This window comes from Helianthus annuus, chromosome 9 (assembly GCF_002127325.2).
Source record: "Helianthus annuus cultivar XRQ/B chromosome 9, HanXRQr2.0-SUNRISE, whole genome shotgun sequence".
Lineage (NCBI taxonomy): Eukaryota > Viridiplantae > Streptophyta > Magnoliopsida > Asterales > Asteraceae > Helianthus > Helianthus annuus.
The window spans coordinates 102,905,567-102,920,155 of record NC_035441.2 but is presented as its reverse complement, the minus strand read 5'-3'; the positions used below and the strand labels follow the sequence as shown (position 1 = coordinate 102,920,155).

Below are 14,589 nucleotides of genomic sequence, written 5' to 3'. Positions count from 1 at the left end.
AATCAATAAGGTCAGAAATAATGGCACGAAGATCATTGTTAATTATTGAATCATAAGAGAAAAATCAGTGTGTTGACATTGCAAGGATATATTGGAATGAAATAAAGTTTAGTGTATCATTGTCTTAATACACAATTATATCAAGATTACTTTCATATGATGAGTCAAACGAAAGACATACGTGGTTTTGAATGGTTCGTATGATTAGGATTAGCCCAAGCTACAAGTTTGTAACGACTCCGCAAGGTGTCGTAATGATTGGAATAATTTCAATAGTTACGGTGCTCGAACAATTTTACCGCATAATCAACTGAAAGTTTAGATGAAGAAAACTTGGATATTTATTTCAAATAGGACTTTCAATTGATGATGAAAAAAACCAAATGAATTATTATAAAATTTTCGATGATAGAAGAAACGTTTAAGAAGTACACCGGAACATGATACGAATTTGTGTACTTTTATCTTAACACATAGTTGTATTAAGATTGGTTAAGAATATGAACCAAAAATTAAAATTCGTATATTAGGAGTGAAATTGAAAATAGTTCAAGCTATAAATTTATTATGACGCCACAAGGTGTCATAGTGATTGAAATAGTAGCGGTGAATGAAACGAGCTTCACCATGATGTAAATCAAATGAAGTAAATCCGAATGTTTCAAATAAATACATTAGGATTTTGGATTGAAATTGAAATGATCAAAGATGATAAAGCAATAAAGATTGCGAAGCGCTCGATAGATACACGGAAATATGAAATGAATTTGTGTATCATTATCTTAGCACACGATTGTGTTAAGATTGTTTTGATAGAATAAATCAAAGTGATTCAACATGAATGAATAATTAAACCCGTATGTAAGAGGTGCAACAAGATTAGCACAAGCTTCAAATTTGTGAAAACGTCACCACAAGGTGATCGTGACCAAATAAATGATTCAACGAAAGTGAAAACCAAACAAGTTTGGTATGGATCTGAAATAGAGGAAATATTTGACGGAATGTATTTATTTATGAACTTTTATTTGTACTAGGGTCAAATAATAACTTAACTTAGATATATATCAGTGACTACGTCTGGAATCATCTCTACTTCTTGTGTAGTAAGTGCGTATGCTAGCGCGTTCTTCTTAGCTCCGTTTGTTGTTCTAGCCTTGTTGTCAGACGCTTTGGTTAGTTTTGGGCAATACGGTTTGATGTGTCCGGTTTCCCCGCAATTGTAACAGATGTTAGTTTTCCTTCTGCACTCTTCCTCTGTGTGCCCGGTCATCTTGCAGAAGTCACAGTAGGGTGTGTTCCTAAAACGACATCGTCCTGAATGCGTTTTGTTACTATTTCTGCAGATAGGTTGCTTCAATGACGGTTCAGTTTCTTTCTTCTTGAGTTCTTGGGAAATTTTCTGGGCTAATTCTTTCTTCTTGTTTTCTTCTCTTGTGCGGATTAGTCCATCTGTCAGCATGTTAGCTAGTTCAACTGCTTCCTCAATAGTCTGTGGTCTAACGGCCTTGACTATGTCTCGGATTTCGCTAACTAATCCCCAAATATAACGAGAAATTAGTACGGGTTCTGGCGAAGCCAGAGTTGGTACCATTCTTGCATATTCGAAAAATGTTGTCGTATATTCACGACAATTCACATCTATCATTTTATGATTTAGGAACTTGTTAGTTATTCGTTCCTTTTCATAAGGAGGACAAAATTTTCTTTCTACTACTTCCTTGAATTTGTCCCAATTCATGGTATAAGCCATGTCACTTCCTTTTGCCTGAAGAATGGTATTCCACCATTCTAAGGCTTCTTCCTTAAAGAGGTTAGATGCATACATCACCTTATCTTCTTTGGCACATTTGCTGATTGTAAGAACAGCTTCCGTCTTTTCCAACCATCGTAGAGCAGCCGTGGCACCTTCACTGCCCGCGAACTCGGTTGGTTTACAGGCTAGAAATTCTTTGTAGGTACACCCGAGAGTCATCGCCTTCTTCTTCTTAGGAAATGGGGTTTTGATAATATCATTATTATCATTATTGACACTATGGTTAAAACTATCGTCACGGGTATGCTTACTGCTCATAGCTTTGGTGGGTTCTATGGGATTTTTAACAGCTTTAATTATTAAAGGTAAAGCATTAGCTATTCCTTGAGCTATTAGATTTTCTATAGCATTTTTATCCAAAGGATTTTCATTATTAGCATGAACTTCTGGATTATGTGATACTTCATTCGACATCTGGATTGCAAATATTTTCACTTATTAATATCACAAAATAATTAAAACAAAATAATACCTCCAGGATATTATATGTGCATATTGACATATACATATTCATGTATAACACATAAGTTAATTTGTATTAATTTTCTAACTTTATTGTTTAGGTATTAAAGAACACCTAATTAGCTTAAACAAGTGGCTTAACTTATACTAAGGCATCTTTTCTTATTCAACCTTTGAATATTATCAGATGTGCTACCAGTTAATAGCAATCTCCTAACTCTTTTATTTAAGTTTAAATATTATTATCACAACACTTATAGGATCAAAATAGTGGCTTAGCTCTGATACCACCTTCTGTCACGACCCCCGACCCACCCTGGACGGAATCGAGTGCCGTGAGCAGTCCTGTGGTACCGGTGATTATTTTTGAAAAACATTGCAGCGGAATTTTCATCAGGACCGTGAGTTAGGAAATATATCAGAGTTTCGAAAATACCGGATTTGATTTAAATAGATGGGATAAATCCCTATTTTGAAAAGATAAGTTTTATTTTATAAAACAATATTTCTTTAATAAGCCATTTCTTGATGCCTTTCAGTGCCGTATCCAGCCTTATGATAATTACCTGAAACATGTTTGAAAAAGGTTTTGTCAGCGGGAATGCTGAGTGAATTCATTCCATTTTTATACAAATATATGGTTATACCTTACAGTATTAAGGTTTTATATTTATTTGCATTTACCTTATTCAATCAGTATTTTGTCACATAATAGCAATTCCAATATAACAGCAATAATATCACTCATTGGTTTACTTTCATCCAATAGTGAATTAATCAAATAACTGTACTTTACTGTTATTCAATTTATCTATCATTAGGCAATTCCTATGACTGGGTCATATCACTGTTGATCATTCTTTCAACTAGTGACTCTGACCATATCACTTGTTTATAACACTGTTGATCATTCTTTCAACTAAGGTTTTTGGTCATATCGCTGTTGATCATTCTTTCAACTAGCGATTCTATTCATGGCACTGTTGATCATTCTTTCAACTAGTGCTTCTGGTCATTATCACTGTTGATCATTCTTTCAGCTAGTGATTCTAATTATAACACTGTTGATCATTCTTTCAACTAGTGTCTCTGGACATTTTACTGCTGATCATTCTCTCAGATAGTGACCTTGGACATAATGATGTTTTATTACTTTGTCAATTATATTATTTCTAGCACGAAAGCATGCAATCCAGAATAATGACATTTTATGTCAACTTATTATAACTTATCAAAATATGTTAATTCACTAATTGTAATATCATGATATAGTAACCTGACTGCAAATAGAATGCATTATACTTGACTTTATTATGGTATCTGCCATTTAGATTTATACATAATAATTTAATGTTAAGAATAATATTAGTTATAATTGTGGTCATGCTAACTTTCTGGGTAATAGTAACGAGATTCAAATAATGTATAATACCTTCCATACCAGTAGTTAAAATATAATAACTTAATCACTGTAAGTATAACTGGTAACCATTTAGGATTTTAGAAATCAATTTGCAATATAATTGTTTTTACGAAAAGGTGATAAAACTATGATAAAAGAGTATGGACTCACAAACGGTGAGAAAAGAGAAATGAACTCACAGTGCAGATTTCTACGGGCAAAGTTTAGTCTACAGATAAGCCTTGATGTATTGCTGATTCAATTTAAGCAGAGTCTAGTCTATTGATTAGCCTTTTTATCCTAAGTTTAATAACAAGCACACAATTCTTGGTTAATGATCAATACAGCAGTTAAGATAATTTACGAGATCAAATTCTCCCAATGAATGACCAAGTGCAATACTTCAACTCATTTATCGTATTAACGACAAACGACAAAGTATAATACTTCAACTCATTTATCGAATTATCGACAAACGACAAAGTATAATGCTTCAACTCATTTATCGAATTATCGACAAACGACAAAGCATAACCCAATGTGGGCGGCACTTAGACATTCTTTGGACATATTGATCCCGGAAATGAATCGTAATAGCGATCGAGTTATTACCCCGATTGCGGCAGCGTTTCGTGATTTGTGTGTTAATTGTGGTAAACAGAGCATAACTCCGTGTATAATTCGACTTTTAACGTCAATTTTGTGCCAGAATTCAAGTCCCAACCTCTACTATTTATACACGAAATTTGACCCTGTCGCGTAGCGCGAGGGGTACCCCCCATGGGCGTCGCGCTACGCGAGGGGTAACCTAGTTTCTATAGGTAGCCACGTTCCTAACTAGGCTTGCTGAGTTGATGAAATTGTAAAATTCAAAACGGCCAGCAAGTTATTTAGATAATCGTAACTAGGGTTTTGCCCCCCCTGAGTTTTAGGGGCCCTGATCCTGATTCTGATTGTTCTGGAAATTTTAGGGTTAGTGCAGAATTACTTGGGTTTCTCAATTAGGGTTTCCTTAATAGCTAATTACCATCCTAATTATGGTTTTTAGTGACAGTTGTTACAATCATTTTGGCTTTATGTGACTTGGAGAGATCCAAGTACCTTTTGGAAGCTTGTGTGGTTTCTCGTACCGCACAGCTAGGAATGTTAACATGTTTTCAGATGTTAACAAGGATTTTCTATCTTAAAAAGGTTGTACCATCATAGCCAATTAATACTTTGGCTAGGTTATACCTCTAAGAATTTCTTTGGCAGATCAATTATAAATTGAAAAGAGATAACAGGGTGTAATAAAATACACAATTAAAAACCAAAGTTAAAACTTCATTAAGCTGAAAACAAGTACAATTGCCCTAAACGGGACTTAGAAAAAGACAAACTACCTACGCAGGGGCATACAGAAAGGAAAATAAGTCCACGCAGGGACTTGATACAGAAACCCAACAAATGTCCTCGCAGGGACACGATTACAACAACCAAGAAAAATAGAACAATCCTCTACTTCTTCTTCCCTTTGATAAGGTTCGCAAGGCCTTTCATGAAGCTAATATGCCTTTCCTTGTTCTTCCTAGCCTTGTTCTCAACCTTATCTAGCCTCTCCAGGATTTCTTGAGTTTGTTGCTGTTGCTGCTGGGGAGGAGGTGGCTGGTACGGCGGGTACTGGTAACCCTGAACCAGGTATCCAGATGGATGCATAGGAGGGTAAGTAAAAGGATAGAGGTGGTGGTACTGCGCAGCCGTAAGGTACGGGTCTTGAGATACATAGTCCGAGGGGTACCCCGATGGGTTCTCATAAGGATTGTACCCGGAAGGACCTGGGTACGTCGGGATTGGGTTATCAAAATCCACAGGCGGCTGAGGTGGTGCATAAGAAGCTTGTGGAGGATTAGCCTCCGGTGCCGCGTTTGAGGGCCCACCCATCTGGGGGTCCTCTGGAATAGGGGGATAGGGACTCGAACCATGAGGAGAACTGAAACAGGGTCCACCTCTTACGGACATGTGTGTGTTCCTCCTTCGCCTTGGAGGCTCGGGAGGTGGCTGCGGTGGCTGCTGCGGTGGCTCCTCTACCGGGAGTGGTGGTGTTGAGACAGCTTGAAGTTGAGGATCTTCCAAAGGTGGTTGGGCTGGAGAGCTATGATAAGATGGGGTAAAGAACCAGTCATAGGTACCCATCCTCTCCTGGAATGAGTCGGGCCCACGGTAAGGGGATCCCTGAAACGGAGACCCACTAGATATGCTGATAGGGTGGCCCGGGGTTCCTGTTTGCATCTCCGGGTCGGGGTCATCATCCATCTCCATTTCCTGAGAGAAATGGTCCTCAGGGCCCAATGGGTTATATCCAAGAAAATCATTAACATAATCGGCTGGGTTGAACTGTCCCGGGGAGTAGGGGGAGTCAGAATGATGGAACGAGTGAGATTGCAAAGAGTTGTGCGACGGGTAAGACTCGTGCGAATGGTGAGATTGTTGAGAGTGGTGAGAGTGTTCAGGCTCATCAGGAACAAGTGGTCTAAAGGACGGGTGGAAAGAAGGCGATGAGCTTAGCGAGACTGAGTGTCTTGCCGGCTCAAAAGGTTGACCCCACATATCGTGAGAGTCGGAGGAGGAAAAGGACGCCGATGCAGTGCGTCTGTGTGATGGTCCAGCTGATGACGGTCCTCCACGCATGGGAACCTTGCCTCGTCCTCTTACTCTTGGAGGCATGTTGGTAAATTTCCTGTTGAAACAAGAAAACAAAAATAAAACAAAACATAATGACAGCAAAGGAAAAGTAAAGATGCATCCTAGGTCATTTGCCTAGACTCGAAAGTCTAAGGAATGTGCTTATTGTGTCATTGAGATTAAACACAAAAGGTCAGTGTTTAATTCACTCAATGTTGGCTCTGATACCAACCTGTCACACCCCAATATTCCACGTGTTACCGGTGGGCCCGGCGGGGAGTATCGTGACGTAGTTGATATCATCATTGTTAACACACACAATAATATAGCACAGCGGAAGGCTGGGTAAATAAACTATTACAAACCATACTGTCTGTCGATGTTCGAGTACATGAATAATACAGACTGGAATGTAATAAGATCCACAGGCGGATCATAAAGTACAAAGAAATATAAACTACAGACTCCGGGTATCTATGGGATTTGCAAGATCCTCTATAACACCCTATAGCTCTAGCCTATTTCGAGAAGTACCTGTCAATTCAATCTTTAGGAAAATACGTCAGTATACACTGGTAAATACAATTTAACTGACTCGTTTTGAAAACATTTAAGAAAATTGATTTAGATGCACATGGCACAAATCCTTTATAACTTGGGACAATCTTTATTAAGATCTTGTATACAGCTTTACATATTTGTCATACAAGTAGGGCCTGTTTGAAAGCCGGACATGATTAACTGACTCACCACTTATAGAACCCACAGAGGAGTTATCCCCAACTTGTGGGTAATTTAATATTTAGCATTTGCATCTGTTAGGTGCATGCCTACACCCCGTGCATAGGTCGTGGCCATTAATAACTTAAATGAGCCGAGGATATCCAGGACACGGTCGTTAACCCCCAAATGTTTATGGTATCAAATAATACAGATTAAAACGGGTTATGCGGATTTATTAAATCACAATCCGACAAAATAATCCCATGCCCGACCAAGCGGTATTAATATACCGTATCCCAAGCCCGTATAGGGAAAATAAGTTAAAAGTATTTACCTGGTGGTAGCAGTAAATTCCTAAGGTTCTTGAAAGGCACTTTTTACTGGAAGCTATTAATCTGTATAAAAAGTTTAATTAGCCTATTAGGATGCTAACGGGTCTTTAATTAAGTCAAGGACTTAGACCGGCTAGCTAGAGGGAAACCTTATGGACCTAAACGGTAGATTAAGCGGAGACCGGGATAGAATGTAATTTAGACCCGACAAGCTTGGATACTTGTATAATATGGGTAAACTAAATACATTCTGAAAAATGAGGATTTAATGACAAGGTTAAGCTCATTTTGGCTATTTTACGTAAACTAGTCACGTAAACCGATCCGAACGCGTAAATGCGTAACGGGCAACCGAATAAATTAAATGCAGGTCTTAATCATTATTATGCTCAAAATATGTTAATATATCAGTAATATATTAACATTTATGCCCAAAAAGCAATTTAAACCAAAATAAATCCCATAAGGGTATTTTGGTAATTTTAATGCCCATAAAAGAGTTTATTTATAAAACTAAGTTCCAGGTCTGATTATATTAATAAAAACATGTACTTTAATGAGTTACATCAGTAAGATACTTAATATATGAAAAATATACCTTTTATAACTAAATATGCACCGTAGGGGCATTTTGGTAATTTTACATTGGCTTAAAAAGGTTAAAATAGGCTTCTGAGTTTTAAAACTTTAGCTTACTGTAATATTATATAAATTAGCTTAAAATAACAGTAGGTAATGAACTTTATATGCAAAACATAGTTTTGACCCATACTAAGTGCTAAAAACGCTTAAAATGCGATTTAAAGGGCTATTATGGTAAAAATAGGAAATCTGAGATTTTTGGTTAGTTTATAAAGTTCAAAATATTATATTTATCATATAGAATCAGTAGCAAAATGTTTGGCATTAAAATGTTATGTAAAACTCACTTTATGGATGAAAAGGGGTAAAACCGGCAATTACCGAATTTAGGCTATAATACTATGTTATGCTCAGCCTAAAAATAGATAAAATCTTCAAAAATCCCAAAATGTTATTTAACATCAGTAGGTAGAAAGTTTGGTGTCAAAAATCGGGTTTAGATAGGCTTCATGCTTATTACGCCTTTTAAATACTAAAAAGTTTCTTAATTACGCTATTGAGCATAACTCCCATTCTAGACCTCAAACTGATGTCAAACTTTCGGGACATGTCTAAATATCAGTAGCAAAGGTTTTAGTTCATTCACATTGCTAAAAATCTCGGTTTTGTGCAAAAAGGGCGTTTTAGGCATTAATGAGCATAATTACGATCAAGATCATATCTTACAAACGATTAGGCACCATGCAATATAACTTTAGAGGGTTATACTACAATGTAATGTGGTCCTAATGGAAGCTTAAAACATGGAAGAATTAAGCTTGAACGGGTCAGAACTGAAAGTCAAAGCAAAAGTCAAGCTTTTGCGACTTTCGGTTATAATCTGCCCTTAGACTATTAATTGTCGGATTAGGACTGATGAAACATGTTTAAATAATCATTACCAAGTCATTAGAATATTAAAATATAATTTTGAACCTCTAGTTTATTAATTAGAATCATTTTTGTCATTTCTGTCCAGTTTGACTTTTTGTCAAACTACTTTGACCCGACATTTAATCAGTCAAACGAGATAATTAGGAGACACCCTTTTAAGGGTTAATCACCTATACTAATGTGGTTTCATAACCACTTTCAATTTTATCAGTGGTTAAGCCACATGTAGTTAAAACGAAAGTCAAACTGATTATATACTAAGTTTGACTTTTAAGTAATTAGGCTAAATTAAACAACTAAATAAGTAATTAGAAGCTTACTAATGGTCCTAGCAATCTTTTCTACACTTGTAATCCTCTTGTTACTGCTGAGAACTCCAGAGCAAGTCCTTAATGAAGTTGTTGCAAATGATGTGCCAAGAACACTACATAAGTGTCTCTTATATAGGAAATTCCAAGTGTCTTGATTACTTCCAGGTGGATTTAGGACATTATAGGATCACCCCAGGTGTCCTAGATGAGTTATAAACCGACTTATGGCTTCTAGAAATCGATATGACCGAGAAAAAGGCGGTGGAACAGGCCCAACCCGCACCTGGCAGTAGTTTGTTGTATCTGGCAATCTCTCGCGGGCCGCGTAAGACTTAAGGAGTGTCTTACGCGGGCCGCCTGGACCGGGTTTACTGGTTAAGCAAGTTTTAAGGTTGGCAGTTTTAGTCCCTGATTGTTTTTAACCCCATTTAACCTCATTGTTGACATGTAGGGCCCTTGTATTCAGTAAGTTAGTGTTCCATGATGAATAAACTAACTTCGTTAGGCTTGGGTTCATTAAATACCTTCATAAAAGCAAGTTTCATCAAGTTGACGCTTTTAACCCAAAGTTTGGAAAACATGCTTAACGATCTCGGAATTACGTGAAATTTTTAACACATATTCTCGGGAGCATATTTGAATATTACGAAGTCTCGGTTTCGTTAAAGGGCCAATCAGAGGTCAGAATTAACATATTGACACTTTTAACCCTTGTAATTTATAATCTTCTGATTATTTTCACAAACGGCTTCGTATATCCAATCAATCCCCCATTTAAGAATATTTTCTTCACGTGTGCTCATTCAGAGGCCCAAGCTTGGCATGTTGACACTTTTAGTCCTTTCGTTTGCATATTTTCATTCTTTGTCAACTTTAGTCCCTTAAACTCAATCTTTCGCATGATCGGAGTTTAGGACACGTGTCTATGTATAATTGGACACGTTTTTACGTGGTGTTACACAACTCTACCAATACCCTCCCAAAAACCAATCCAAATCCACCGTTACTACCCACCCCTTCGAACCCTAAACCAACCTTACCCTTTACTAAACTCTCACCCGAGACTCTTCAAACACGCGGAAGCGAAGGCTTGTGCTTTCGATGCCCGGAAAAGTATTACCCTAGACAAAAGTGTAATCCCCCGCAATTTTTGTTGATTGCAGATTATGACGATGACAACTCAGGAGACACGGAGACTGACCACCAACAATCACCAATTCACACCATGGAACCATCACCACAACTATTATCATTGTGTCGTCGGCGTTTTTTTGGGATTTCGTCACCTCAAGCCTTGAAGGTCACTGGCTACATCTGTTGGTGCAGTCATCTGTCGACTTCGTCTAATGTCGAGTCCGTGTTGCGTTGCGAATCTAATCAAGCATGATGTCATCATGTTTAATGATGACATCATACTTGTGACATCATCATAATATGAATATCATCAAAGCAACAGTAAACGACAAAGACATGTTACAATTGAAAGTGTGTAGTAGCCATTGGTTTTGATTGGACCATTTGAAGGTCCAATGAAGAGCTTTCATACAAAGGTCAAATGATATGGTTTCACAAGAGACAAAAGATTGAAGGGTTCGCTTTTATGACTAAGGAATTAAATGGTTCGCTTATACGGCTCAAATGGAGGTTCGCTTTTACGGAACATGGTGGTTCGCTTTTAGTGTATGGTAGGTGGTCCGCTTTTATGGTTTATGTCGTTATGAGCGAACCGGCAGTAGTATAAATAGGATTGTTGTCATATTCATTTGTAACCATTTTCAGATCTGATACCGAGGTATTGCCGGTGTTCCTTGTCAATGTAAACGCTGTAAAATCAATATACAAGAGGTTTAAAGTGTGATTCTAGCTGTGTACACGTCCGTTTCTTTGTTTCCGCCTCTGAAATAGAGTTGAGCTCTTCCGAACGACTCGTTTAGGTCGAAATCGATCCTACAATTGGTATCAGAGCCAAGGAGGAGGAGATCTCGCATATACAGCTCGTTTTCATCACTTTTTCTGCTTCTACACCTTTCTTTTTCGAAAAAACAGAACTTTTTACGGTCAGAATTGCTTTAAATTCACACAGTGTGTGCGTAATCATGTATTAACTAATCCTGGAAATTTTCACCTTTTAAATCGACTTATTTCTGGTTCAAATTAGTGTTTCGCTTGCACTTGGTTCGTTCGTTGCTGACGTCACATTTGGTTCGCTTTTAGAACATGAGGTTAAGTCTGGTTCGCTCCAAGGTCAAGTCTGGTTCGCTGATAGTGACAAAACTGGTTCGCTGATAAGGCAGTTTCTGGTTCGCTGATTAGGTCACGTTAGGTCCGCTTATAAGACATTATTCTGGTTCGCTTTTATGACCATCAAAGTCTGTTAATTGTTGAACAAGATAATCACGTGAACTTGTCAGTAGTTGGGAACAGGAAAAGGAAATCACATGTTTGTGTCAGTTTGCATGAGATTTTATTGGTAAACCTATCGGTCATCAAATCACTAAATGAGTTTGCATGTTATCGAGGGATGAATATGCACTGACTAAGTAATTGTCAGCTGATATTGTGCATATTGATAGACCAAGTCAAGTTGTCCAATCTGTGTTCAACAACAATTAATGTTGTAAGATAACCACTGTTTGTCGGTTTGAATTTGACAAATTGTAAAACAATAATATTCAATTTAAATGTAAGATGTTGACAAGTCTTAATCGGTCCAATAATTGAAGGAAGCCGCCCAATCACATTTAATGTTCAGACAATATTGGTTTAAGTGAACATTTTGGTCCTATCAGATTAAAGTTGTTTAATATGTGCAGTCCTATCAGATTCATTTAAAGTGTCTGCACAATTATATTTTGCAATACTGACTTTTCAACGCAAGACACATTAAAAATATAGTTGCGGCCCAATCGGATTTTTTTTTTAAAAAATTGTTGCCGCCCAGTAGATGTATGTAATTGATTTGAATTAGGGGCCCAATCATAGTCTTCAATTTAATGATTGAAAAACATTAAACCGGCCCATGTTGTTTCATATTGGTTGCGGCCCATGTTTGATGATGTTGAAAAATTAAACAAGTAGATATAAGTTGTTGTTGTCGGATTTTGCAAAAGGGCTTTGAGTTTCATGAGATTGTTTGAGATAGTTTGAGTTCACATGAATTAAATTTTCATTCAGTTTTGATAATTGATCAGTTCACACAAAGTGAATTTTGTTTCACACAGTTTGAATTTGATTCCGTTCACAAGAGGTGGTTCAGGTTGTTTGAATTCGATTTCGTGCCATGTCATTGAAAAGGTCAAAGCAGTCCGCTCAGTGTGTCAATCTTCTGTCCGCAAAGTGTGTCAACTTTCAGTCCGCACAGAATTTTCACCAGTTCGAGTACCAGTTCGTTTCCATTAATTGATAAATTTTTAAACTGATTGTGTTTTTGTGTGTCATTCAGGTATTTCCCGAAGTATCATCTGATTATTGAAACATGGAAGAGAAATTTTACAATGCTCTTGCTACACCGGTTGATACAGTTTCAGCTGCGTTATTGAATAAATCATTTGATATGTTTGTGGCTTTTGAAGATGAAACAACAAAGCAGACAATTGATAGATATTGTCATCTGGTATTGGAAATGGGTAGATTGGACATTAAGAAAGAGGATGATGAGTGGGTCGATAAGCTAGCTGAGGCTTTACCCCAACAGAAGTGGGGAACTTATCTGTTGATTGTAAAACACATGAGGAAGTCTCAAGATATGAATCTGGCACAGTTTATTCAGAAAATTGAAGAGCATGAGTTGGATATCCAGAAAAAAGCAAAAGTTGAAGAACGTTTAACAAAGGAAGCTGAAGGACAGAAAGCTGAAAAAGAATCTGATGAACCAGTGACTGAGAAAGAAGTTGAAAAGATTGTTGAGGTTGAGAAACTTGTAGAAGTTGAAAAGACTGTCGAAGTCGAAAAGATAGTTGAAAAGGTGGTTGAAGTTACTAAGCCTTGTGAGAAATGTTCAAAATCTTGCAAAGAGTGTGATGAGAAAGACAAAAAGATTGTCGACTTAGAAAAGATTAAGGAAGATCTACTGTTTGATGTGAAGTATGTGAAAGAGTCATACGACGTATTGAACAGAACAGTTGACAGTTTGAAAAGAGCAAATGCAGAATTTGAAAAAGCAAATGACAAGATGAGTGCAACTTTGATGACAAAGCAAAGTGTCATAAATGATTACATTGAAGATTGTGCAAATTTGAAGAAGGAGTTGGAACTTGAGAGAATCGAGAGTGAAAGGATCAATCGATTATTGTTGAGTTATACTACTTGTGATTATCTGATTGATCGTGTTTATCCTGCTGTTGCAGGTCTTGAAGCGTTCAAGAAGAAAGAAAAAGAAGAGGATACTGGTAAGAAACCAAGTGTCAAGTATAACAGATGTCCGCCTCCTATCTTTGAGAGTTATTCCCCCAGGAAACCAAACGAGGAACAAGTAGACAAGGCTCTAAACATCAAATTAAAGTCTGAAATCACTGATGAATTACCAGACAATATTGATGTTACATTCACAGCGTCTGACACTGATCATGAGTCCGAGTTAGTCAAGAAAGTTGTCGATCGGGTGTTGGATACGGATGAAGAGTCAAAACCGGAGTCTAAGTCTGAAAGTTCGAGTTCGTCAGAAAAGAGTCCGAGTTCACCGGTTAACAGGGTTTACAATAAAGAATTCCTGTTATCAAAATCTAATTTGAATGACGAATCAATCAAAGTAGCATATACATTGAATGATTCAGACAAATTATATTCTGATGAGGAATTCCCAATAAGAAGTGTCAAAACTGAAATGATTAAACAGGTTTTCAAATTAACAGAAATTAATATTTCTGAAATAAAAGATGTAAATCTTACTGAAAAACCTAAAAAGTACACTTCAAGAGTTCAACAGAGATTGAACAAGAAAAAGGGTTACGATTATGGTTCAGGTTATCGAAAGAAACCAAACCATAATGGTAATCTCAAAAAGAAAGGTCTTGGTTTCAATTCTTCAGAAAATTATAAAAATCAGAAAACTTATAAACCAAAAACAAAATTTGTTTCAGGAGGAAGTTCAGAGGATGAACAGAAGAAACCTTTCTGGAAACAGTCGAATCAAGAGTTTCTTGCTGAAGTAAAGAAGAATGTGAGGAAGTTTGCTTCGAGAGTTGATAGAAGAACCTGTTTCAAGTGTCAAAAGGTTGGACACATTGCTTGGAACTGCCAAGAGTCCATTTATTCAAAACAGGGAGTGTCTTCTAACTCTGATATGAGAAAGAAATGTGTTGATAAATCGACTTTGGAAGTTGGTGAAACTTCAAAACGTTTTTACAAAAGACAAGTCGATTTGAGTAA

General features: G+C 37.0%; 1 protein-coding gene across 1 annotated transcript; it reads right to left on the bottom strand.

Annotated features, from left to right (window-relative positions):
* Window positions 1-5,177: 5,177 nt before the first annotated feature.
* LOC110876035 (leucine-rich repeat extensin-like protein 5) lies at window positions 5,178-6,383 on the bottom strand. Its single transcript, XM_022124219.1, has one exon. The coding sequence runs from the start codon at window positions 6,381-6,383 to the stop codon at window positions 5,178-5,180; it is 1,206 nt and encodes a 401-aa protein (XP_021979911.1).
* Between the last annotated feature and the right edge of the window lie 8,206 nt (window positions 6,384-14,589).